Source organism: Palaemon carinicauda, chromosome 9, assembly GCF_036898095.1.
Source record: "Palaemon carinicauda isolate YSFRI2023 chromosome 9, ASM3689809v2, whole genome shotgun sequence".
Lineage (NCBI taxonomy): Eukaryota > Metazoa > Arthropoda > Malacostraca > Decapoda > Palaemonidae > Palaemon > Palaemon carinicauda.
The window spans coordinates 145,572,613-145,600,485 of NC_090733.1; the positions used below are offsets into that span (position 1 = coordinate 145,572,613).

The window sequence follows — 27,873 nt, forward strand, 5'->3', positions numbered from 1 at the left end:
TATTAAAAACATTTCAAGAGACAGATTAAAAAGGATATTGGAATTAGGGTAATGTAGTGGTAGAACCCTCACCCACTACTGCACTCGCTGCAACGAATGGACCCAGTGTGTAGCAGTCCTCGTAAAGAGTCTGGACATCTTTTAAGTAAAATGACGCGAACACTGACTTGCTTCTCCAAAAAGTCGCGTCCATAATACTTTGCAGAGATTTATTTTGCTTGAAGGCCACGGAGGTTGCTATAGCTCTAACTTCATGCGTCTTAACCTTAAGCAAACATCAGTCTTTCTCATTCAAGTGAGAATGAGCTTCTCGTATTAAAAATCTGATAAAATATGACAAAGAATTCTTTGACATAGGCAATGATGGTTTCTTAACTGAGCACCATAATGCCTCAGATCCACCTCGTAATGACTTAGTACGAGCTAAATAGAACTTAAGAGCTCTAACAGGACATAATACTCTTTCCAGTTCGTTGCCTACGATCTCTGATAAGCAAGGAATATCAAAAGAGTTAGGCCAAGGACGAGAAGGCAGCTCATTTTTGGCCAGGAAACCAAGTCGAAGTGAACAAGTGGCTTTTTCTGTAGAAAAGCCGATGTTCTTACTGAAGGCATGAAGTTCACTGACCCTTTTAGCCGAAGCCAAGCACACTAGGAAAAGTGTCTTGAGGGTGAGATCCTTCAGGGAGGCTGAATGTAATGGCTCAAACCTGTCTGACATGAGGAACCTTAGGACCACGTCTAAGTTCCATCCAGGAGTTGCCAAACGACGTTCCTTAGAGGTCTCGAAAGACTTAAGGAGATCTTGGAGATCTTTATTGTTGGAAAGATCTAAGCCTCTATGTCGAAAGACCGAAGCCAACATGCTCCTGTAGCCCTTAATCGTGGGAGCTGAAAGGGAGCGAACCTTTCTCAGATGTAAAAGAAAATCTGCGATTTGGGCTACAGAGGTACTGGACGAGGACACAGATGCTGACTTGCACCAGTCTCGAAAGACTTCCCACTTCGACTGGTATACTCTAATGGTAGAAGCTCTCCTCGCTCTTGCAATCGCACTGGCTGCCTCCTTCGAAAAGCCTCGAGCTCTTGAGAGTCTTTCGATAGTCTGAAGGAAGTCAGACGAAGAGCGGGAAGGCTTTGATGGACATTCTTTACGTGGGGCTGACGTAACAGATCTACCCTTAGAGGAAGACTTCTTGGAAAGTCTACCAGCCATTGAAGTACCTTGGTGAACCACTCTCTCGCGGGCCAGAGGGTAGCAACCAACGTCAACCTTGTCCCTTCGTGAGAGGCGAACTTCTGCAGTACCTTGTTGACTATCTTGAATGGTGGGAATGCATATAAGTCCAGAAGAGACCAATCCAGTAGAAACGCGTCTATGTGGATTGCTTCTGTATCTAGGACGGGAGAGCAATAGGTTGGTAACCTTTTGGTCAACGAGGAGGCAAAGAGGTCTATGGTGGGTTGACCCCAAGTAGCCCAAAGACTCTTGCCCACGTCCTTGTGGAGGGTCCATTCCGTGGGTATCACCTGACCCCTCTGACTGAGACAGTCTGCCAAGACGTTCAAGTCCCCCTGGATGAATCTCGTCAACAAGGAGATGCCTTGATTTCTTGACCATAAGAGAAGGTCCCTTGCGATCTCGAGCAGCGTGAAGGAGTGTGTGCCTCCTTGCTTGGAGATGTACGCCAAAGCTGTGGTGTTGTCTGAGTTGACCTCTACCACTTAGTTTCGAAGAAGCTTTCAAATATCATCAAGGCCAAGTGGACTGCTAATAGCTCCTTGCCGTTGATGTGCATGCTCTTCTGAGTTGAGGTCCACAGACCCGAGCATTCCCGACCGTCCAGGGTCGCACCCCAACCCAAATCCGACGCGTCTGAGAACAACACGTGGTTTGGGTTCTTGACTGCTAGGGATAGTCCCTCTCTCAGACTGATATTGCTGTCCCACCATTTCAGGCATGCCTTTACTGGTTCGGAGACTGGGAATGATACCGTCTCTAACGTCTTGTCCTAGTTCCAGTGAGAGGCTAGATGGAACCGGAGAGGCAGAAGGTGTAGTCTCCCTAGTGAGACAAACTGCTCCAGGGATGAGAGAGTCCCTATGAGACTGTTCCAACTCCTGACTGAACTAACGTTTTCTTTTCAGCATTAGTTGGACTTCGAGCAGGGCTTGTTCTATACGATGGCAGACGGAAAAGCTCGAAAAAAACTGGACTGCGAATCTCCATCCCCAAATATAGAGTAATCTGGGATGGGATCAGTTGGGACTTTTAGGTTGACCAAAAGTCCCAACTCCCTGGCCAGACTCAACGTCCAATGTAGATCCTGCAGACAACGAAGACTGGACGATGCTCTGAGAAGCCAGTCGTCCAAGTACAGGGAGGCTCGGATCCCCGATAGATGGAGGGATTTTGCCACATTCCTCATGAGCCTCGTAAACACGAGAGGAGCAGGACTGAGGCCAAAGCACAGGGCTTGAAACTGGTACCCCACATTCCTGTAAACAAACCTCAGAAACGGTTGGGAATCCGGGTGTATAGGAATGTGGAAGTATGCCTCCTGAAGGTCGAGAGAGACCATCCAGTCGCCTTCCATTAATGCTGTCAAGACAGCCTGGTAGACTTCATCGTGAAGTTTGTCTTGACAATGAACACATTGAGCGCACTTGCCTCTTACGTACTCCTGCAGTGAACATGGCTGCCAGATCATTGGAGCCATCCCTGAGGGACTTTTTCCTGCAGAGAACGTGGCTGTCAGATCATTGGAGCCATCCCTGAAAGCCTTGTTTATGCATGACATAATTGTACAGCAAAACTTCAAACGCTCGAAAAAAACTCCTAACAGGAGATGGTCTAGCTCTGAAGTCGACCATAAAATCTTGGAGCGTCTCATGGCCAGGCGCCAGGGAGAGTCTATGAGGTTTGAGAAGTCTATCTGGGCAGAGGCAAGAACTCCCAAGCCGATCATATCAGACTCTCGCTCTATAAGCCAGCTTAAAAGTAGGGAAAGCAAAGGCTGTCTCCCCCAAACTCCTCCTGGTGATAAACCAGTCGCCTAGGAAACGTAAAGCTCTCTTAGAAGAGCGAGAGAGCACTAGCTTATAAAACAACGGCTTCGAAGTAGCTAGGCCTAGTGTAAACTCTGACGTTTAGGCGAACGAGGAGCAGTAGTTACAAAAAGATCCAGACAAAGATCCTTAAAAATCAGCATGATTTATTTAAAGTCCATAGAGGGCTGAGCAGCTTTAGGCTCCTCTCCGTCTGACAGAGTCCTCAAGGGAATATCAGTAGGAGGGGGAACAGCAACTTCCTCATCTGAAGGAACCTTGTCCGACAATAGCCGAGTCTCAAGCAAGGGAGAGACCTGCCGTGGTGGCAATGCTTGACAAGCAGAGTCCACACGCAAAGGAGCAACAGTAGCAGTCAAGGACGCTATGTCATGTAACTGCTTAAAGGACTGACCAGCAACAACCAACAGGTGCGGGAGGACGCTCGACGTCAACTCGAGACTGCCTTGACTGCCTAGACTGAGCAGTCAAAACAACTCTTGACTGCGGTGCTTGACGCTCAACGTCAAAACAAGTCAACTTCGCTGGTTGGCGAACGTCCTGAACGTCAACAAGAGCATGCGGCAGCGGCTGAACGTCCACAAGCGGCTGAAAGTCAACACTGGACTGCATCGAGTGAGGCTCTACAAAACGTGACTGACGTGACTTTGTAACGTCAACGTCAACAGGACGAGCAAAGGTTCGTTTGGGCGGCTGACGGCCAGGATCTCGATCAGCTAAGCGGCGAGGATCATCGTGAACCTGCTCAGCAGAATAGTCCTCCATAAGAGAGGCAAGCTTATTCTGCATGTCTTGCCGTACAACCCATTTAGGATCAACGGGAATGGTTGCAGTAAGAGACGAGGGTAACGTCTGTGACTGCAAAACCTTGCCTACAAAAAGACTCTCGGAGCCTGTGTTACGCTTTTGTTTAGGCGGCGAGCAGTCTTCCGATGACTGCATAGGGTCAGAGCTGTCCTAATAGTTAAAACCAGGACGCTGGACCTGTCCTGAAAGGACTGACTTTCGCTTAAAGGGCCTCGAAACCTTGTTCCACGGTTTCTTATGCGAAAAGCCTTCGGATGACGAGGAGAAAATCGTCTCGCTCGTCTTATGGTAGGGGCGGTGTTGATGAGACACGCCTGAAACCATAGAGGGAACGTCTGTTCGCTGATCAAGTCCTCTCGAACCCATAAGTCGTACGACATTACTTCTCCCCTGGGCTTGGGAGCTTGCAAGAGGTCTCGGACTAGGCGAACGACAGGCACGAACAGACGAACCCTCGGTCGCAACACTGATAACACTTTGCGCAATTATCACTTTATCACTACGATTTTCTGTTTTGCACTTATTTCACTGAAATAGAATTTTTTAACAATTCACATTAGGTATGAATAAAACTGATTTCTACCTGAAGCACGCAATTCTACCCTCATCAAAAGGTTATAATTGCAAAATCAGTCGTATAATGTAAGCACATTAATACAAGCAAAAAACAGTAAACATATTTTAAGATAAAAAGATCAGTGGCTGGGAAGGAGACTAAACACTAGTTCATTCAAAACTACGTTTTCAATCTCTCACCGTACAGTGCCTTGGGACGAGAATAAAAACTAAAAACGTTTTATCCTTTCTCCCCGTACAGAGACTAGGGACGAGAGTAAAAAAACTGACTCGAGAACAACGTTACTCGCTTGGGACGAGAATAAAGATCGGAACGTTCTCTCTCCTCTCTCTCTCTCCGTCTCTCTCTCTTGATTTTGCACCGAAGAGAAGAGCCCACTTACCTTTCGTCAATAAACAGGTTATTTGACCAAAGGAAAAAACTGAAAGGTTTTTCAATTAAAAAGTTCCTTTAAAATAGTATTTAAAACATTTAAGCTTTGAAAGAAGAATGAACAAAACGTCAGAATCGATTTACTCTTTCTGCAAAGTGAAACCGTGATACTCTCTCTCTCTATCGTAACGATAGAGCGCAAACTGCGTAGCATAAATAAACTAAACGTTAGTTCATCTTTGAAACAGTACGAAGACTATTCAAAGAAAATCTTTCATAAAATATCTACTAAAAAATATTCATTTAATAAGTTTTAAATCATTTGCTCTGTAAAAGTTATTTACGATTGAAAGGGCTCAACGTTGTTTAACTTCGGTTTCCAAGTTAGGACCGCCTACTCTCAGGAAAGGTCGCATATAAACAAATCATTAAAATTTATCTTGATGTTTATTATAAATGGAAAGCTAATCGGAGAGGCCTAATAAAGGCGGTTGAGATATAAAATATATGGAGGAAAATCTATAATTAATTTATAACGTGATAAGATAATTGCTAAAAGCCTAAAACACACTTCCGTACTAAGGGAAGGGTCGGCCATTTAAAAGTCAAAGAAAGTCCAAAAAACAATCCAAAGTCATCAAAAATTAAATCTATCCAAAAACGAGTTCAAGATTTAAGTTGAAGATAAAACACCTGCACTGCGAAAGCTCAAACCAAAAGGAAGTACTTCACCAAATATGTTGAGAAAACTCAAGGTTATACAGCGAGTATTGATACGTCTTGTCGTTAAGGCCGACAGAGAAAAATTGGGTCTGTTTACATGTATATGCGGTATCTGGCCGATAGTTGGCGCTGGTGGGCACACCCGCAACCTTCATAGCGATCGCTCGCGAGTTTTTGTGTGTGTTTTCTGTCGAGCCGCTGGAGCAGCAGCTATTATATATTCACCGGCTAAGTTAAATATTTAAAAACAAATTTTACTGTCTTCAGGAACTACCTATGAAGTCAGGTTGATGATAGAAGCAAGCGAGAGTAGATTTTTCAACAAATACTAATTAGTAAGACAATCAGAAGTAAAGTGATGAATCACTCAAGGCAGGCTAATTAAATCCAGAATATACTTGTTCTTTATACTCTCTGTTGCCAAGCTTACATTTGAAACTTATATAATAGTCTATAAACATAAGGGAAGGATCATTGAAATAATATCCCAGATTCTGTTTTTTGCATTGCAGGATCAGGTAATGTTGGCAATTCTTTACACGCCTATGGGTGAAGAAAGTGATTGATTTGAAGAAACATTTACAGCAATTAAGAGGTAGTAGGTTGGCCAGGGCACCAGCTACCTGTTGAGATACTGCTGTTATGAGTGTTACTGGGTCTTTTGAATGGCAAGACAGAACTACATTGGATACCTCTCTCTGGTTATGGCTCATTATACCTTTGCCTGCACATACACTGAATAGTCTGGCCTATTTTTACTACATTCTCCTCTGTCCTCATAAATCCAACAACACTAACATTACTCAACAATTCTTCTTCGGTCAAGAGGTTAATTTCTACAATTCCCTCTTGGTAATAAATCCCTGACAGGAACTGCCATACTTGGTCTATTCTTAATAATTGAAGATTTGCCTATTTTATCAGCATCTTCATTTCCTTTAATGCCAACACGTGGGTCACTATTAAAGTCTCACTCTTCATGTTAACTCTATTCCTGAAAACCATTGGCTAACTACTTTTTTGCTAATTTCAAGATTCTTATACTAGTATTTATTTTCCTATGATACATATAAACTCAAACAGTAATAAAAAATCTGAAAAAATAGAGCAAGTATGAATTTCTCAATTTCTAAAGTATAAATTATGCCAATCTGTACATATTGGACCAACCTGTACAGATTTGAACTTCTATGAATGTAATCAGACTGCTATACAGTGGATACAATGTTGGCGTGTTAAGATATAATGAAGATGAATTCCCAAAGTCATCATTGCAGTATTAAATCTAAAGACCACACTGTATAGAAGCTAACACTAAATTGTTAAACAGTGCACTTGAGTTATTAAATTTGAATTACTGTAACAGAACATTGAAACATTATTGAAAACAAAATAAAATCTACAACATTATGTACTTGGCATTACTCACTGTGTAAGTTCCAGTGTGGCTTTTCTTGAGAAACACCATGCTGTTCTTTCTTCTTCATTAGTTGGAATATCACTGGCTAATTCATAACCCAAAAAGTACAAAGAAAACTTCATGGATGGGAAATCTAATTTTTTGAGGAGACGCATTCCCATGACTCTAGTGTAGAAATCTAGAGAGGCCTTGGGATCTTTAATGCGAAACATTGTTTGCTGGAAGATAAAATCCTAAAGGATGGGAAAAAAATATTTTAAAGTAAGTTACTGCAACATACAAAGTTCTAAACAATTTTTAGTCATAGCATTGTATTTCAAAAAAAAAAAAAAAAAAAAAAAATTTATTACAGTACAACAGTACTGTACTACATACAAATCAATTTCTGCATGAAATTATTACAAATTTTCACCTAACCTTAGCAATTTCACAACCATTTATACTTTACCATGACTGTGAAATTTAATACAGCAAGACCTACAGAATCCTGTAACATTAACTTGCAAAATGCATGATGTGTAGAACCGACCAATCTACAATAATACCTAGGTTAACGAGTAACTCGGAATACGAGCATGATATTTCAATTCAGTATACACACATTTATGAGTCTGTGAGCAAAAATTTCCTTCTGTATGTGCACTTTTTGTGGTCAAGTACTAGCGAGACAGTTAGTATGAACTTGGTCAAGTGGGTGCCTATGAGCTACACACGCAGTGATCATGTGATGTTTACCCATTTCAAAGAAAAGGCAAAAGTATTTGTCTCTAGACAGGTTTTGTGACAAAATTGAATGCAAGCATGAAATTAGGACAACCAAGTACAGTAACCATAAAGCTTATATTAAGTGATTTAATTAGTGATAGTGAGAGTTGTTCAAGAGAGGACTCTGATATTTTACCCAACATTGTGGAGGGATATTCTTTTTCCAAGCAGTAACCCTCTCTTTCTTCTCTCTCATCTTCTGTACATCGACCATGACTTTCATCAAAGGTAAAAGGTGATTTAATTTATCAATAATTTCTACTTTCTATTGTGAATTATAAACTTGTAGTCATGTCTGATGTTGGGGTTATAATTTGATCATAATATTACAAACTTCTAAAGATGAGTGTGTGTATTATGAGCGTGTAATGCATCAAGTCAAGTGAAATCCCCTTATTTCTTATGGGAAATATTGTTTTGGTTTACAACCAGTTTGGGTTATGAGCTTGCTCGTGGAACAGATTAAACTTGTATACCAAGGTACTTATGTAATTGTTATACAGGTTCTTTCTTCATCACGTGGGTGGACACCAAAGTCAGATTTAAACATTTTCCCTTTACAGTATGCAGATTACAAAAATTAGAAACCTCCCCAAGACTTTTAGAAAGGGAGGATCTCTTCTCACACCTTGAAGGTTATTCTCTCCTTTACTCCTAATCTTCTCATTAAATCCAGGTTGTTGACAAACTTGTCCCTATTTATTCCTTTGGTGGGGATTCTCCCAATATCATCTAATTCTAAAATTGTAAATGAACATACAGGAACATCTTCAGTATACAGTACTCTTACCTCCAGTCTCAAACCTAAATTTCCCTTTCCAAGCATCAAATTGTGAATGTGTCTAACAATAGCAATGATATCACTCCAACCATGTAAATGTTGTGATGATATGTACGTGAAAAACACACTGATGAGCAAACAAAAGGATAACCTTTCTAAAAGCACATCTATCCATAATGTTCTACACTGTACAGTTCAATAATAATTCTGACTGAAATCCCTTCTACCCAGTAACGGAGGTTCTCACAGACAACTGATGGACAGACAATCAGATAATTTCTTTTCATGCAGAGCTTTACATGAGATTCTATTTTGTAATGAATTTAGGTGCACAGTTTAGGATTAAAGGTACATGGATGGAATAACATGCATAAGAACAGATATACAGCATCTCCCTTGTAGCACATGTACACATGACCAACTAATTGAAATCTCAACGGTTGTGTAAAAGCTGTGATGACAAGGAAAACATAACATACACTGATGGACAGGAAGACAGACAGGCAGACAATCAGACAAAACACATCAGGAAAAAAATTAATATTATGACAATGGACAGACAGGAAGATAAGCAGCTTTTAATCACCTAACTAAAAGCAAAGTCACTCAACAATTGTTAGTTACAATAAATACATAATAATAATAAAGATCCCAAATTATCTAGTTTCAAAATATCATTGAAAACAGTAGTGATCTTCATAGAATAACATACTAAAAGTGACCTACCACCAAAATACTTAGCTGATCTGCCCTGTTATTGACAGAACGTAGCTCCTCTGAATAACAAAGTCAATGTTGAAATCATCAGGTTGGAGGTAGGGATAAAAGCTACTGGCTTTAAAGTCAGCTACCAACTGTGTACCCTCATCCATCTACAAGTTAGACATGAATAAAACATGACAAAACTTATAACAGAGTTTGTATTTTTCCTAACATACAAACCCGAATTCTTTACTATAGATATTATAGCGAGAGTTGGAAAATACGGCAGAAAAACCTTAACAAGATCGTTAACAATCGGTCAGGTAGTACTACCTGTTAGCGGTGGGGGACCGCCGGTCGGTAGCTACTGTTTACCTTCAATCGGATTCTAGCTAGGACTATTCTAGGGGGCAGTGATGGAGGGAAGATTTGTGTAAAGAATTTGGGTTTATATGTTAAGAAAAATACAAACCCTGTTATAAGTTTGTCATTTGTTCCTACACTTGATACAAACCCTCATTCTTTACTATAGGAGACTTAGTCTTGAGGCTAGGGTGGCCAAGGAGTTCCCTATTCCTAGGGAAGATAAGTCCTCAGACTGGACTCTTTAGAAGAAAAAATCTCCCGTTAATTTTCTTTCTTTATAGATCCCCATAATCTTAGCACAACTGAAAGTTTGTAGCTTCATGGAAACAAATATTTCAGGATGAAGTGAGTCAGGAACATTCGACTCAAACTCTCTCATACTTGGGATTCCCCCAACCTTGAAAAGGGGAAACCTCGTGGCTACGGTATAACTTATACCCTGTGAGAGGAATCAGATGAGTTTCATACCTTATTTCCATTGGCGAGTCCAGCTGAAACTGGCTATAGCCTAGGATACCCAGATGGGAGGGAGAAGGAAACGAAGAAGATAGATGGATGTCCTTCTTAAAACCTAGTGTAACACACAATCCTCAACCAATGGCTACTGTCCCCTGAAAGGGCGTAAGGTAGCTACAGCACCTGTTGACACCTGCCATAATAGGTCCTATAGAAAAGGTGTCTAGAGACCTATGTGTTACATCACTCAAATAGTGAGTGGTGAATGTAAATTGCCGTTTCCAGACCCCAGCTCTTTAAGACTTGGGACACTAAGAAATTTTTCTTAAAATGCCAGTGAGGCAGCCACTCCCCTAACTTGAAGGGCTTTGGGTTGTGCTGTCTCTAGATCTCTGTGAATGGCTCTCGCAATAACTTTCTTGAGCCAGAAAGGGATGGTGTTGCCAGAGATTCTCTTCTTTACCTTGTTGGTACTGAGGAAGAGATGATGGAGGCGTGGTCTGAAAGGTCTGGTGCGCTTCAGGTATTTCCTTAGCGCCCTGACTGGGCACAGTAACAATTGGTCTGTATCCTGTGTTACCTTATTGAGGCTGAAAATTGAAATTTTTGAAACCTCTCATCGGCCGATGAAGGATTTTGAGTTTTGGCCACAAAGCCTGGCACGAAGTTGAGAGAGACTTCCCCCCATCCTCTAGAATGGGTGACGTCGTAAGATAGACCATGTAGATCACAGACCCTTTCTTCCGAGGCCAGAACTACTAGGAAGACGGTCTTAAGGGTCAGAAAGGGGTCAGAAAGTAGTCAGAGGTCCTATTTAAGGGCTCATAGGGTGGACCCTTCAGGGAGCTTAAGACCAGGGACATGTCCCAAAGTGGTGGTCTAATCTCAACTAGGGGGCAAGATCTCTCAAAACCTTGAATCAACAAGGTGATATCTTCCGAGGTGGAAAGGTCAACCCCTCTCAGTCTACAGATGAGGCTCAAGGCTGAGCGATAGCCCTTAATTGCTGAGACTGAGAGGAGGTTTTCGTCCCTGAGGTACAAAAGGAAGTCCGCCACTAAAGGAAGAGAGGGATCAAGTGGAGACACGCCTCGCCCTCTTCACCAAGCTGCAAACACTCTCCATCTTGCTTGATAGAGGTTTGTTTAAGATTGGCGCAGGTGCCTGGACATATGCTCAGCCACTTTCTCACTCTCCATCTTGCTTGGTAGAGGTTTGTGGAAGATTAGCGCAGGTGCCTGGACATATACTCAGCCACTTTCTCTGAAAAGCCTCTGCGTCTGAGGAGTGACTGGACAGCCTCCAGGCGTGAAGCTTCAGTAAGGGAATTCTCCTGTGGGGGACACCATTGTGTGACTGCGTCATCAGAAGGGGTTCTGAAGGAAGAAACCTTGGAACCTGAACCAGCAGGAAAAGAAGGTCTACGTACCATTCTCTGCTTGGCCATGCCAGAGCTATTAGGGTTAGCTTGCAGTTCCAGGCAATCCTGAGTTTGTTCATCATCTTTCTCAGCAGGCAAAAGTGTGGAAAGGCGTATGCATCCAGGTTGTCCCAAGACTATTGAAGGGCCTCCTGGATTGCTGCCAGGTGATCTGGAACTGGGGACACGTAGCAGGGAAGTTTCGCATTCAGAGACGTGGCGAACAGGTCTTTTGTGGGGAAACCCCACAAAGCTATTACTGCCTTTGCTACTCGAGGATCCAAAGACAATTTCGCCACTCAACACTTGGTGATGCCTGCTTAGTTGATCTGCCACGATGTTTCTCCAACCCGGAATAAACCTGGCTGTGAGAGAAATGTCATGACCTTCCGCCTACTGGCAAATCTGTACTGATAGCAGACAGAGGTCTCTTGTTGATGTACGAGACAGCTCATCACCACCACCTCACGTCCTTGTAGATCTTCTACAAAGTATTTAAGGCCTTTCCAGGCTGCTAACAATTCTAGGGGATTTATATGGAGAGTTTGTTCTATCGGAGACCAGACTCCTGATGCTAACTTCGGGCCTAGGTGGGAACCCCAGCCCTGTAGTGACGCATCCGAAAAGAGTTTTAACTTCGGATTAGGGCTTTGGAGGGGAATGTCCGTTTGGGTATTCTCTCTGGCTGATCACCACTGAAGATCTTGTATCACCAGAGCTGGAACCTCCACTGGCATAAATGGGGAATCGTTCTTATGGGACCAATTGGTCTTCAGACGACACTGGAGACTTCTCATTCTTGATCTTCCGTCTGGAATTAGTTTTTCCAGGGAGGAAAGATGGCCCAGAAGACTCTGCCACAACTTGGCTGGAGGAGGCAGTGGAGACAAGAGTTGGGCGACGGATTGTTCCCGTCTCAGAAGTCTGTCTTCCGAAGGGAACACCCTCCCTACCTGGGTGTTGATGGACATACCCAGATAGTTCATGACTTGGGTTGGAATCAAACAAGACTTCTCTACGTTTACAAGGATCCCCAGATCCTTGCAAAGGTTGAGAAGCCTTCTCAGGTGATCCAGAGCTTGTTCCCTGGACGAGGCCAGGAGTAGCCAATCGTCTAGATACCTTAGCAGTCGTATCACGTGCTTGTGTGCCCAGGAGGAAACGAGTTCGAAAACCCTTGTAAACACCTGTGGGGCGGTCGAGAGGCTAAAGCATAGGATTTTGAACTCGAAGCTTCGACCCTGAACCAGAGAGCGCAGGAATTTCCGAGTTGAGCGATGGATCGGTACTTAGAAACATGCGTCTTTCAAGTCCACAGATGCCATAAGTCTCCTCGACGCACCGCTTGAATCACGGAGGCTGCTGTCTCCATTTTGAATGGAGTCTTCTTCACAAACTGATTCAAGGTAGAGAGATTGATTACTGTTCTCCGACCCCCTGAGGCTTTCTCTAACAGATAGAGGAGACTGAAAATCCCCGGGGAGGTGTTGGGGACCTGTTGGATGGCACCCTTTAGAAGCATGCTCTGGATCTCCTGAGCAAGGGCTTGCTGTTTCCGCGATTCCAAGGGACCTGGGAGGAGGAGATCGGAGGACAGCCTATGAAGGGCATGCGGTAACCCCAACGAAGCACCTTGATGGTCCATCGCATGGCCCCCATAGCTTTCCACTTCCTCCAACTCCCCTGCAGGCACCCCCCTACGCACTGGAAGGGGGGAGCTGAGAACCTATTTCTGTCTAGGGTTCCTCCCTCTGCCTTTAGCCTTGGGAGGAGCCTACTTTCCTCTGCCCATAGGTTTGGCTACAAAGGAGGGGTGGCTGAGGCTCTTGGTTGGGAGTGGAGCCGCAGTTGTGGTCTTAGGTTGTGGAGTTGGCTGCTGTTGTATTATGCGAAAGGAGGCAGCCTTTTGCATCGCGGTGTCCTGCGTCTCTTTCCTCCAAGTATCCAAGGTAGAGGAAACTGCTTGTTTAGAAAAGAGGAGAGGTTGTAGAAGATATGATTTTCTCAAATCTGATCTCTCGGCCTTACCGATGCTCTTATGAAGTCTGGAAACTACTGATTCCCTCCTTTTGAGGACTCAATTGCCCCACATGGTCACTGTTGTAGCAGTTAGGTAGTCCATTGTCTTGGCCCCAGCAGCTAGGACTTCCTGAAGGGACTGCATGGAGTTTTGGTTTGACAGGTCCTTGTGACTCGCTAGGTAGCCAACTATACCAGACCACGTGTCAAACCAAGATAAAGCCTCCAGAAGGGACATTGAAGTCGCTTCCATTACCGAGGCTTCTGTGGCTGTGAAAGAGACTGGAAGAGTAGAGGGTCTCTCCGAGGAGCAACCAGGTGTGAGCCTCGCCGCGAAGGAATCCAGGGTCAAAGGAGAAGGATTGGCGTCTCTGACCTTGTAAAAGCGCTTTTGCCTCATAAATGGAAATTGTAAAAGTTTATGGGATCCCTGAGACTTCAAGGAACCCGTTTCTCCCGAGACCGCCTGCGAGACCTTCCTCAGACAGCCTGCAGTGTGAACAGACCAGGGAAGTTCAATTCTGGTCTTAGGGTTCGGTGGAAGACGACATAGTCTGTCTAAAACTAGAGCGTCAGTATGTCGAGGAAACAGACGTAGATCGCCGATGCCTGAGATATTACACACAATTCTTAAGAGCCCTCAAATAGGAGGACTCTAAGTCCTTTGATGGTTACTCTTCCGAGGAATCCTCAGGCTGCGCTAATTCCTCGCGAGTTATTACAGGAGGAAGGGCGACAGAAGTTGGAGTGTCTGGAGGTAACGGCAAAGTAGGAGACCATATTACCGTTGTTACAAAGGAAGGCTGAGCGCTGGATAATGCCGCCGCGAGCGCCTGACTTTGCGTGGAAGTCGACGGTCTAAGAGAAGGTGACCGAATTATCGGTACTGTCTTAGTAGGGTTCGTAGAGATTCCTCTCATTGAAATGTCTAAAGAACGAGGAGGTAGAGGTCGAATTGATCGGCGACCTGGCCTTTTCCCTCTCCTCTAAACAGAATAGAAGAAGGGTTAAACCCCTGCATCTTAGTCCGAGGTTCTCGAGAAGCACGTACAGTATTCCGTAACTCATTAGGGAGCAAGGGAACCGGAGTTGTCCTGTCTGAAACACGAGGGCGAGGTGATCGACTCCGCGAAAGTATGACCGGAGACTTGCGCGATTGGGATGTTGAAGGGCGAGAGCGCTCTTTCTCTGATAACATGGACCGAAGGTGAGAAGTGCTCTTTCTGACTCTCCTAGAGCGATCAGAGATCCTCAAACTAATATGTGAAGGAGAGGGATCGAGGTCAGGGAGCGTTTTGCCCTTGGCCGCGCTCCTGGCGCGATTAGATGAAAAATCGTGGGAAGAACTTTGCTTAAGGGAGCGCTTATTACGCTTTGGAGAGCTCTCTTGTGACGAAGAGCGAGAACATAAAATAGCGCTCTTTCTCTTGAAGCACTTAGAGCGCTTAAATGATCCCTCACGAGAGGAAGACAATAGCAAGGCAGAATGATGACAAGAGGAAGGGCTCTTCTTAGGTTTGTGACGAGAGTGCTTATAGTCTCGCGGCGAGACATCTCGTGAAGAGACAGAAGGCGAGGAAGAGTGAGAACGATGATGTCTCATCCTATGTCGCCTGTCTCTGGCGAGAACATCTGGGTGAAGGAGAGCGAACTCTCCTTTTCTTCACTCTCTCTCCCTCCTAGCCTCTGAAGAGGGTAAGGACGATGACAAGGAGGAGGAGGAGGAGGAGGTACTACGATGTTTGCGCTTGCGACGTTGTGATTTTGTAGAAGCGCAAACAGAGTGCGAAGTAGGCACCGAAGGAGCTAAAGTTACTACATCCACTGAAACTTCCGTGGGCGCTGACTGAGTTGACGGGAGGTAGGCGAGGTCTGGAATTCCCGAGGGTTCCAAAACAGAAGGGACCTGAGGCACTACCTTGCCCGTGAGGAACTGGTTCCAAACTTCCTCCGAAGGAAAACCAGGAACTCCTAGGGCAGGCCATACCGCTCGTACATGAACTGGAATGGAAGCGGTAATGGAGTCATTCCCGGTGGCAGAAAATATTGCCCCACTGGGGAAGGCAACATGATCAGCCTGACCAAGAGGAATGGGGGTTAAATCAATGGTGCCACTCTTCCTCGACTTCCCCCTGGAGGAGGGAGGCAAGAAAGAGTCTGAAGGGAGAGAACGAGAGGCCGAAGAAGAGGCCCAAGACTGCTTACCTTTCGACGGCGAACCTGGAGGTAACGAATCACTCTTGGATTTCTTCTTCTTCCTCTTCTCGAACTTTCCCCACTGAGAGGGCGACCACTCTCTAAGTACTTGACAGGGGGAGCCTTCAGAACACCTATGACCTCTGCACGTAGGGCATAGGGAATGAGGATCCACCTCCGGCGGTGACATAAAGGTGCCACAGGATTTCAGGGGAACCCCGGGACACTTCCTCATATTAGAGGACATCACATCTAACAAAGAAAAAAGAAATAGAATTAATCAAAAACACAATAAAGAAAGGCTAGTCTGTCAGTCAAACAAAAGCAGGAGCAGCAGTGTTACCACTGCAATGGCTAGAATTCGATTGAAGGTAAACAGTAGCTGCCGACCGGCGGTCTACCACCACTAACAGGTGGATAACTACCTGCCCGGTCGTTAATGACCTTGTTAAGGTTTTTCTGCCGTATTTTCCAACTCATGCTAGAATATCTCCTATAGTAAAGAATGAGGCTTTGTATCAAGTGCAGGAACAAAATCCTATTGTGAAATGGAAAAAAATTCAAAATAAAAAAATCATTAATAAATTACTAAGTTACAAATATGGAACAAACACCCAGTAATTGTAATCAAGTATTCACTTGCTAAATTAGTCATCGGGGCAAAAAATAAATAGCTACAATGGCCCAAAGACACACATAAAAGACTATCTTAATCCTTATACATTACTATCTGACATAAGCAGTGGAATCATGCTTCAAATTTGCTACAAATTTTCTTCCCCTTAAATACAACACTGTTCCCTTCCATTGCTGAACACCACTCTACAGCAGTTTCCTTAAACCCTGCCTGATACAGATTAGGCTGCCTTATCTTTTTAGGGATGTGAAAATCACCTTGAAATATGACAAATTTGGAAGTAATTTGTATTTTTTCCTAAAGCGGATATCACTTTCTGCTAAGCTGAAAGAAGAGCCATTAGATTTCTAGCGAGGGTTAACCACCCACCCAGTAACTAGTGGGGGGGGGGGGGGGGAAAGAGTAGTAGTAGTAGTAGTAGTAGTAGTAGTAGTAGTAGTAGTAGTAGCAGCAGCAGCTAACCTGCTCACACCCACACCTGGGTTGACAACTTACTTTGGTTAGTTAGAACTTCTGGGGGACTGGTGCTAGAAGGACAATCTGTATAAATAGCAACAAGTTTGAATTGTTAGGAAAAATACTAATTACTTCCAAATTTGTCATTTGTTCCACTACTATATACAAACCAACACCATTTATAGGGGATGACTTACCTTACAGGAGGGAGGAAGTCTTTGCCAACTGGCTTTTTGGCTATGACCCGGGGTTTTCCCCTTTGGATGTTTTGCCCAGAATTGGTGGAAACCCTTCACCTTGCTAAAATCATGCTATGCATGGTCGGCGGCCTACACAAGTTGTGTGCTCGTGATACTATCAATGTGACTGTTTAGGTAAGAGTTTTTAAGAGGAATCTTCAGAGGTTACCAAGACATACTCAATACGCCCACATTAGGGTATGGGGACGCAACAAGTATTGAAACAATATCAGGTTACACAAAATGAACAATGGTTTACTGGATACAGTACATGCAGGTAGTTGAGGTCAGCCTTGTAGAGGACCCTGGGTGCTGATTCACCAATAGGGGAAGATGAAGAAAAGAAGGAGCCAATCATTCTTAATCATTCATTCAGACTAATCCCAGGTAACCTTGCCCTCAACCCTCTGCTACTTGTCCATCAAGGAGCTAGAGGTGTTAGCCCAGTTATTGTGCAGCCACTACAGGACCAACGAAAAATGTTTCCATGTTCCCGTGGGTTATGTCTTGCAGATAGTGGGCAGTGAAGGTCGTCTGACGATTCCACACGCCCGCTTGTAGTGCCTGTGCCACAAAGTAGTTTCGTTTGACCGCCAGGGACGCTGCAATGACCTTGACATCATGAACTCTGGGTCAACGCGTTGGAGGAGAGTCACGATTCTGTTTGCCTGGTCAGTGACGTTGTGAATCCAAGCATTGATGGTGTTCTTCATGATCCTCCTTTTGATCTTTCCTGTGCTAACGAAGAGTGCTGGCACTCGGGGGCGAGCTGCAGATGCCCTTTTGAAGTAATACCTCGAATTCTTACTGGACATAGTAACAGTTGATCTGGGTCATCTGTTACAGAATGGAGAGACTTTATCCGGAAGGAATTGAATCTAGCATCTGTAACACCTAGATTTTGAGTCTAAACAATATACACCGTCCTTAGAGTGAGCTAGCAATCTGTTGCCTGGCGTAATGGTTCATATAAGGGACCCTTCAGAGACAGAATGACCCGAACCACCTTTCAAGGAGGAGGTCTCACTTCCGACTTATGACTTCATATGAGAGAGAGTTTCAGCAAAGAGGAAATATCTACTCTTTTCAGCTTAAACACAAGACTCAAGGCTGAGTGGTAACCTTTCCCTGCCGAAACTGAGAGGAGCATTTCCTCCCGTAAGTGCACAAGAAACTCTGCTATTGCTGGGATAGTGGCATCGAGGAGAAAGATACCCCTTCCATGCACCAACCACAGAAGACAGTCCACTTGTTGCAAAAATCCTCTCTGAGTGAGGTGTTCGCATGTGGCTGTTAGAGTAGATTGTGTTGTGGAGGGAGTTCTCTAGGGAGCTGTTAGGAGCTGCAGAAGGTCCGGGAACCATTCTGTGTGATGCCATAGCGGACATATGAGAGTCATTGAGAAAATGACCTATGTTTTGGTTTTGTTGAGTACTCATCTCATCAGACAGAGCGGGGAAAGGTATAAACGTCGATGTTGTCCCACCATTGTTGGAATTTATATTGCCAGAGAGCCTGGTGATGCGGGACTAGGGAGTAGTATAGCGGGAGCTTGAAATTCAGGGACGTTGTGAATAGGTCCACAGTCAGGAAACCCCACAAAGTCAGGACTTAGCTGGTTACTTGATGATTCAAAGACCACTCAGAGCCCACTATCCAAGTCACTCTGCTCAAGTTGTCTGAGAGCACATTCCTTTGGCCTGGAATGAAGCGTGCTGATAGGGTCACCGACTTGTCTTCTGCCCATCTCAGCATCTCTACTGCCAGATGAGATAGGGGATGCAAAAAGGTACCGCCATGAGGCCCGCGAGGGGATTTTTTGTGGCCCTCCAACACTGACCTAATTATACAGTATGATTTAATGTGTTGAAACCTTACTGGACCTAAATGATCCCTCCTGAATACTAACAAAAAAAAAAAAAAAAAAAAAAAACCATGATAAATAATGAAATAAAATTAAAATCACACATTTCAGTAGAATTTCACTTACTCACTGACTCCAAACCATGCGTTCAATACCAATGTTTTTTCACTTTTGATGGTAAATAAAATAATAATAATAACAATAACAAATATAAATATAACAAGATTAATGAAAACCACGTGAATAGAATGGGAATGGAGCCCCTGCTGTTTTGAATAGTTTTCAGCTTGCCTCTGTTTTGCAGTTAAGCACTATTGTTCATAAAGTCTTTCCATATTGAGTCAAAGTAAGAAAAGAAAGTGCTGTGATATGAACAGAGCATATGATATGAAGTTGGAAGAAGAATATTGTGTGCCATCAAATAGGTTCTGTTCTTAAGGAATATGTTCAATGGCATTGTGAGACATTGCACAAAGAAAAGTATGCTCAATTACGGGAAAATCACGAAGTGGTATATTGAATATCTTGATGGGCAAACATCAACAGCAAAATCATGGGCTACATAACTTCTGAAAATTACAAACAGCTAATCTTACGGCTTTATATGAAGTTACTTTGGTGCTTATAAGAAACAGAAAATTATTTAGGGGTGGAGAATTAATAAAGCAGTGTGCAGTAAAATAGCACAAGAATTTGCTGAAGAAAATGTACCTGGTAGTAAAAAAATTTGAAAGTGTATCATTCTCTTACCAAAGAGTTGTAAGAAGAGTGAATGAATTTGATCAGCATGTTTCCATGAAACTTAAAAATATAATGAAACATCGCAAGTACTTTTTACTGGATTTAGATGACAGCACTGCTGTAAGTGACACAAGTCAGTTACTCGTATTTGCCTGCACCGTTGGTGAAGATTTTGGGGTTCACGAAGAACTTGTCAAGATGCAGTCATTGAATGATGATAGCAGAAGTTTTGATATATATATATATATATGTTTCCCTCAAATCCGTGGTCAATGGATATGGAGGGTTTAAAATGTGTCCCTGCATTATAACTGACAGTACAGAAGCTATGGTTGGCAGTAATGTGGGGTTAGTAGGTCTTTTAAGGAAAAATGGAGTGCATTGCATCACACTGCACTGCATTATTCACCAAGAGGCCTTATGAAGCAAAATATTGCAGATGAGTGATGACAACTATTGTCAGTATTGTGAACTTAATCATAGGCGGAAATATTTCCTTAGGCACAGAAAATTTATATCATTCCTGGAAAAACTAAACACAGGGTACAGTGACCTACCACTAAATTACGTGATAGGGGGCTGAGTGCTGGGAAACAGTCTGGTGTGGGAAGATACTCTACCATTTCTATAAAATCAGCATATTAGTCATTCAAAACTGCTAAATTCAGCTACACGATAAAGACTTTCTTTGCTCCCAAGCAATTCTTACCATAATGACTGCCCACCTGAACGTTCTAAACATGAAACTACAAGGAAAATTACAGAATGTTTCCCAGTTAGTAGGACATATTGATTGTCTCTGTAAAAAGCTGCAATTTTTCAGTGAATGCTTAAACAAGAATGATCTAACACACTTCCCTTCTTGTGTGTGTAGATTTACTTTGATTGTACAGTATTTTGAAGTTAAACAGGAATGAAACTGAAAGGTTCTATTTTTTCTATCTTATGATTAGAAAGTATTACTAAATACTAGTATCTGAGTTGTTTAACATCTTTTTTTCTCTTTATGTATATCATATGTACTTTAATTATGATTTGAAGTTAATTATTAACAGAAATATATAAGCTTTGAATTTTTAATTTTTACCTTTTTTTTTTGTGTCTTGTTTCGGAAAAATAAAATATACATATACAAATAAGTATGGGGGAAAATCTTATGACACGGTGTGTAAACTCTTCAGGTGCATCTACATACTTGGTAAAAAAAAAATCACTTATACAGTATAAAGGAAATTAATCCTCTCCTCTTGGGGGGAAGGTGCTCCCCTTCAGTTACTGCACCAGGAATTATAATTCTAATATTAATCTTATTTTTTGGCCTGTTCCATCAAGGATTTCAGGTAATGTGGCCCTTGGCATGGAAAAGGTTGGACCACCCTGATGTAAGCCATTACCGTGGTGTTGCCGCTCATCAGCACCACCGAGTGACCTGCCAGGAACTGTTGAAGGGCCAAGAAAGCTGCCTTCATCCATAGGAGATTTACGTGCTGGTACTCTTCAGACTCTGACCATAGGCCTGAGGCTGTGTGGTGCAGCATGTGGGGCCCCCACCCTTCTTTTGGTGAATCTGAAAAGAGCGTAAGTCCAGGGGGAGGATGAAGTCAACATCCTTGCGCAGCTTCTCGTCTGCCACCCACCATCTGAGGTCAATCTGTTCTTCTAGTCCCATAGGAACTAGAACGAAAGGGAAATCATTAGTCTGATCCCAATCCAAGTAAGACTTTAGCCGCTATTGGAGAGATTGGATCCTGAGGCGGCTATCGGGGACTAGATGAACCAAGGATGCTAGGTGACCGTGGAGACACAATCACATCTTGGCTGGGAGTTCTTGTCTGAGGAATGATCTTGCTACCTTTCTCAGTCGTGAGGCAGTGCTAGAAGGGGTTCATTGAAGACCTCGTAATGCTTCCTCTGCTCCACGAACGACGGCGGAGGAAGTTTAGAGGATGGGCCTGCCTGGAGAGAGCTGGAGTAGTCGGCGATCTGAGAGACCCTTCGACTAAGGCAAGGCCGCGCTGGTCTTAGGGGCTTCTGGGTGCCGTAGACATAGTCCAAGACGTGTCTTTGCCCTCTAGAGGGGCTACTGCCAGGTCAGATAACCCATGAATGGTCCTCATGTAGGCCAAATCACCTGATGCAGGAGCTTAGTAATGGCACGAGGCACCAATGAATGATACTCCTGAACAGGTGGTTGTACATTATCGCTGACTGACTACAAAGGCACCATAAGCAAGCAATTACCATACTGTACAGCAATGAGCATGTACCAAAAAGGCACACACACACACTCCCCTAGCCTATGATGCCGATGTTTGGTCCGAGTACGATCACTTACCTGCTCCTGGTGCAACACCAGTAACTTCAACACCAGCTGATACTCGCTTTTCTAATCTTGAAGGTGACCATTAGCGGGTAAATCTTAAAGGAGAGGAGCAAATGCCACAAGAAACTTTCAGTGAAAGGTGTTCCCACACAACTAAAGTACAGTATCTTCTTTATCATCTTCTCATAGAAGAATGTCCAATGATGGGAATGAAAGAGGGAGAAGATACTGGTAGAGGAGGAAGAGAGAGAATGAACTCTCCTTCCTCTTACTAACCACTACCTGGGCCACCAATAAGGAATGTGCTCCCCAAGGAAGCTACAGGAGCTTCCTCTACATAAACCACTACATTGGGGTTTGTAAGAAAGTTAGCACTAGGAACACTATCTGACAATGCAACATGGTGATCATCATCGGGGGAACACTGTCAGTATTAGGTGAGCCTGCTTGATAAATAACTTTTATACAAGTGGGCTTGCAAGTAGGGTGAAAATCAATTTGACTGAGAGACTTCCTCCAGAGACGGAGAAACAACCACAGAGCGAAATGAGTTATGCCCTTGCTGGTCTTCTTGATCAAAAGAGCGAGAAACGATATTCCAAATGGGGGTTTGCTTCGTACATAAAAAATGGATTTGCATCCTCACAGGGACAAAATTCACTTCACCTTTCAGTTCGCCTCTGCATACCTGTAAGTGAGAACGTCCATAAATAAAAAATAAAAAACTAACACTTATCTCAAAAAATGTAAGAAAAGATCCAACAGTCTAGAGAGAAATGCCCTTCTCTGGTCAAAGATGAAATTAACTACAGTATTATGTGACCTGCAATTGGATGGGGATTTCCCTTTGCATCACTTGTCTGTAACCAACTTTGTTTTTAACAATTCAATGGCCATTCCAGCAACCCTGAAGACAAAGTATTGCAATTTAAGAGGACAAAAGGTTTTTATACGCTTAGGAATAAACACTTCTAAGGTATGGTAAAATGGTTTACGTTTGTACAGGAACATATGGATAATACTGGCATACTTTTGCATACCTGCCTCGTAGGATTTTTATACAGGAGAAGGGGTTCCCAGCCCCCTCGTCCCGTCCCTTTTAGTCGCCTCTTACGATACGCAGGGATAACATTGGCGCTATTCTAATTGTTTATATGCCCCCGCGGCCACAAGGGGCAATTGTTGATGTCGGCTACCCCCCAAAATTAGGGGAAGTGCCTTTGGTATATGTATGTACTGTATGTATGTACTTTTGCATACTAGCACTATGCAAATATACATACACTACAATTTATGCTTTACATTAAACATGAAATGCAATAAGGCACATAAAATGCATTAGATACAGTGCTAGTAAAACATTACCTTCGTTGATTCATGAGGCTCAACACAACAAGCATCAGCCTCCTTTACGGAGAGTCCTTTGGGTTCTTCAGCCATTTTCGTCTTCTGCAATTATTCTTGAATCTGGAAACAAAAGCAAACTACTTTTAACATCAAACATCCAAGATCAGAGCCTGACATTTTATATTAAATGGATTCTGTTTTTTAAGGTTACTTTGTGAGCAAAAATACCAGAATATATTTTGTTTTTCATATCAAATTGTGGTAATGGAAATATGGGAAGAAACTTTTTTTATATTTTGTGACTGAAATTTCTTAACCTGAATACTGTAACATGAAATAATTAAAACATACAGTATTAAAAATTAACAATTATTTTAATATTTGCTGTTGAGTAATATTAGTCACAGGGAATTTTTGCAAGTTCCTAAGATTAATTGTTGAAGTCATGCGACAGGACTCCCCTTCAGATTCTGTTTCCCAGCGATACATTGTGAATGAGATAAGAGACTTTTTCATATCAAGTTGTAGGAATGGGTATAATACACAAACCTGATTGGTTATTTTACCATAAGCTTTTCTGATAATCTAAAATTCTAGAAATTCATAATTCCAGAAACATCAACATCATTCAATAGAGCCATAAGAATAACAATAGGGAAGTGGGGAATATGGGGAAAGGAAGAGTACCCCTGGATACCATCCAGTTTATAGCTCAAAGGCAGGTACTCGGGATGGGAAAGATTAAGGAAATAGGGAGAAAGAGAAGTACAGGAGAAGAATAAAAGAGAGGGGCAGACCCTCTTGCGATATTAGGGTTTTGGTATTATTATTTTTCAGAAAACTTAGGTTAACGGCAAGGCCTCTTCAATTTGAGCACTGTAACTTTTTGTTTCAGTAAGTTTTATGCAAACTTTAGAGAATCGGAGACACAGATTGTTATTTTTTTAGCAGAAAGTAGCTAAAAGTAATCACTTTTAGGACTGCAGTTTGTATCAGTATGTTTCACAATAAATGTTGAGAATATTTTGTGCCGCTTAATGTAGAAATGGAATACAGTACACACACCATAAAGCCAAATCACCATCTCGAACTTCTTATTCTGGATACGGTAAGGGTAACAGGCATAGCCTAAATGGTTTATCCAAAATTTTTCCCTTTGTTATAGGAGTTTTTGTAACGCCAAAGCCGAGATTAAGGAAGGGAGAGGGGAAGTTGCAAGGAAAATAAACACCCTCTCTAAATAAGTAAACAGAGCAAGACTGATAAAAGGTGTCCCACCTAGAGAAAGGTTCACCCCTATACTAATTGATTTACACTGGCTGCTGATTAAGGCGAGAATTGAACTTTAAATATGTACAATAACCCAATAAGTTATCAGAACCAGTCGTCCAAAATACTTAAGAGAATTGCCACATATTGCGCAGCCAACAAATCATGTCGACACAAGAATAGTTTCAGATGGCTTCAAACTGTTGGAACCTAGATTTATGTCCACTTTGGCCCCCAGAGCCTTTAAATATGCAGCCCTGATACTATATAATAAGCTCCCACGAAACATTCGAATGATTGAAGACATTAAGGCTTTCAAGAGGAAACTGAAGACTTTCTTATTTCATGTCTTTTGATAGTGACGATTTAACGGTAAATGAACAATATGTGACTTGTAAAGATAAATACTGTGAACGAACAAGGTAAAACGACAGTGGAGGTCCTGTAGAGAGTGGGGTTCCCCTGCTGTATGAGATCGGAAAAGCAGCCATCAAAGTAAAGTAAGTAAAGTAACCCAGTCTCTTTATTTCGGGTCAAGATGGACAGTTTACCTTATTTTACTCTCTCATGTTTTCCCCAATCCAAACCTTTACAATGTCATAGGAAAGCTTAGGAACGGGAAGTTTCCTGGGTAAGGAAAATATGACAATCTAATTAAGGTTAGGTGTGTGTGGTTACATTAGATAGCTTCCCCTATTCTACTATCTGAACATGACAAATTCGTAGATAATTGGTATTTTTCCTAACTATACAAACCGTAGCTAAATGACGAGCCATAAAAGTTTTAACGAGGGTTTACTACCCCGCCGATAGTTAGCGGGGGGTAGGGAGGGGTAGCTAGGCTACAATTTCCACCCCCCCCCCCCCTCCACACACACACCCCGGTGAATACTTCACTTTACTTTTGGCTAGGGAAGAGAACAGACCTGTCTGTGCTCTCCCTCGCTTTGACTGCCATAATTAATCTGTTTTTTGCTTTTTCTCTTTTGCAGTGTGATTGAAGTTGGCCTGAACACTTTATATTCTAGACATGATTGCATTAAGGTTAAAATTAGGGGAATTATGTTGGTCTGTCAAATTACAAAAACCAGCCCAGCTCCCTGATTAGGGTTTGGTGGTGTGGCTTGGTTAAACAGCTGTCCTTATCTAACTCTTTCCCCACACAAAGTTTTTAGGTGTCATGGGTGAGGTTATGAAAAGGAGGGAGGATTGCAAGGGGGGAGAAGTACGCTGGAAAATATGACTAAGTATACGATGAGCCGATGGAGCCTTTGTAGTTCGTTGGGACAGAATTTAAAATCAGGGGGTGTGCAGTATATGATAGCCGCTACCTGTATGTGTGATGACAGCAGACTAAGAATACAGCAGTGAAACGGGGGTCGCAGGGGGCATTAGCAACCCCGTTAGGTTGGGGGGGGGAGCTTAGGCTAGTTGGTGTCTATTTTCTATACACACGGGAGGCACTGGCCGCTGATGTACAAAGTCTCCTAAAACCAAATTTTACAAGGTAAAGACAAAAGAACACCACCTAGCCTAAGGTTCCCTACCTAACCTTACCAGGAGCTGAACCCAAACCTGTCACGAGAGTTACACCTCCTGGGTCCCCTGCTATTACTTGCATAGCTCACCCTGTCCCAACCAACTACATTCAACCTTTTGTTTTTATTTCTAGGCTACATAGGCAATAAAGTCAATTCATCTAATAATAGCAAGGATATGTTTATATGCACTTGGTTAAAGCTTAGTCCTAATGCTTGCTGGTCAGATTTGTGTATCCAATTACAGAGCTTAAGGCTCATGTAGGCCTATCCTATCTATAGAAATACAACAGATTATCTACCCCTATATATTTTCAATAAATTCCAGAAATAATTTACTTAAATAATAAATAAACACCGTTGAAAACTTCAGACTAATAACAATTTACTTAAATCCTACTGTAGGTTTCCTTCTGTAGGCTTATAGTAATCAATTCATTTTTTGTATGTTTCCCTGATAACAAAAAAAATATGTAATTTAATATAAATAACTATTTCCGATATAACAGTAAGTTAAACCTTTAAATTCTACTTGCCAACAGTGCAGATGTTGCCTGGCCAAGTAAGGGGCGAACCGGGAGGGTTCCCTGGCCTAGTAAGGGGCGAACCGGGAGGGTCCACGGCTGCTACCGGTGTCAAATATCTGATGGTCCTCATAGCTTGAAAGTTCACTTTTGTCATTTTCAGAGTCATTTTTACAATGAGCTTAAGATATTTATTGCATTAAATCGAGGGTTCTGATTTAGGACAGCAGATGGAGTAGAAAGCATTTCCGAATATAATATATTTTGGAAATTCGCATACTAAGTGGTAAAAAAAAATAATTGTTTTTAGGCCTATTTCGATCCATACGGGGGCATACTCAAATTCATTGTATACTAAAGATGAAACTATTCAACAGCGTATAATAAATTATTTTTCCCTAAATTAAACCATATGTAATAAATTACCAAATGATCTGTGCAAGTTAAAGAACATTGTAATCAAAATCTAAATGGAATCCTACGAACCTACTACTATTCAAGACCAATTTTATTGCAATTTTCCATTCTGAAAGTACAATTTAATATAAACATTTTGAAAGGTTTAGCTTGACTTAAACTAAAGGATATTATATCAGGAACATACCGCGTTAATTATACTAGACCTATATAATTTTACTAAAATGGTTCATTATAAGCTACCTGGTTTGAGCAATATACAATATTGGTAAAAGGGCTTCGCGAGAACAAAAATGTCAAATAGTTGGCACACGAGGTAACTGTCACAATTCTAGAACAAAAACAAAAATTAACGTTTTAACAGCTAATGAACTGTTTTATGTCTAACGGCTAATTCAATTGCAATTCACAAGTATTCCTTTTCGATATATTAATATTAAACGTTTCATATCACCGTATTTAACGAAATTTATGCGATGAAACAAATTATTGTGCTACTTTGATAAGGGCGTGACTGTTTCCAAAGTTGTGTGAAGGCCATTTATCAATAGATGGTTTGTAATCTAATTAGCAAAACGCGTTTTTCTGCTAGTGAACTTCTGAATGAGGCACAATGGCGATTATGGTAAACACACATCACTAAATAGTTTGGAATTTGATGAAAGAATCACTCAGCCCTCCGGGCAAAGGCACTGACACGTGAGAAAACTTCAGTGTTTTGAGTTATTCGGTTGTTATGTACTGTACTACACAACACCGTTCGAATTCTATTCAAACTTTTTAGTTTGATTACCTAATACTTTTTAATATACCTAAAAGTATATATGCAAATAAATATATTTTGT

General features: G+C 42.3%; 1 protein-coding gene across 3 annotated transcripts in view; it reads right to left on the minus strand.

The window, feature by feature from the left end:
- Glo1 (Glyoxalase 1) overlaps positions 1 to 27,873 on the minus strand; it is a 49,963-nt gene that overhangs the window by 17,074 nt on the left and 5,016 nt on the right. Inside the window, exons 1-4 of one of the 3 annotated variants that reach the window (XM_068380606.1) lie at positions 26,624 to 26,870; positions 23,299 to 23,400; positions 9,241 to 9,386; positions 6,978 to 7,201 (exon numbers count right to left, since the gene is read on the minus strand). In XM_068380606.1, coding sequence (XP_068236707.1) covers positions 6,978 to 7,180 — 203 coding nt within the window. In that variant the 5' untranslated portion in view covers positions 7,181 to 7,201; positions 9,241 to 9,386; positions 23,299 to 23,400; positions 26,624 to 26,870. Of the gene's footprint in view, positions 1 to 6,977; positions 7,202 to 9,240; positions 9,387 to 23,298; positions 23,401 to 26,623; positions 26,871 to 27,873 lie in introns of those variants that run through there. The other 2 variants (XM_068380604.1, XM_068380605.1) reach the window with 2 other exon arrangements.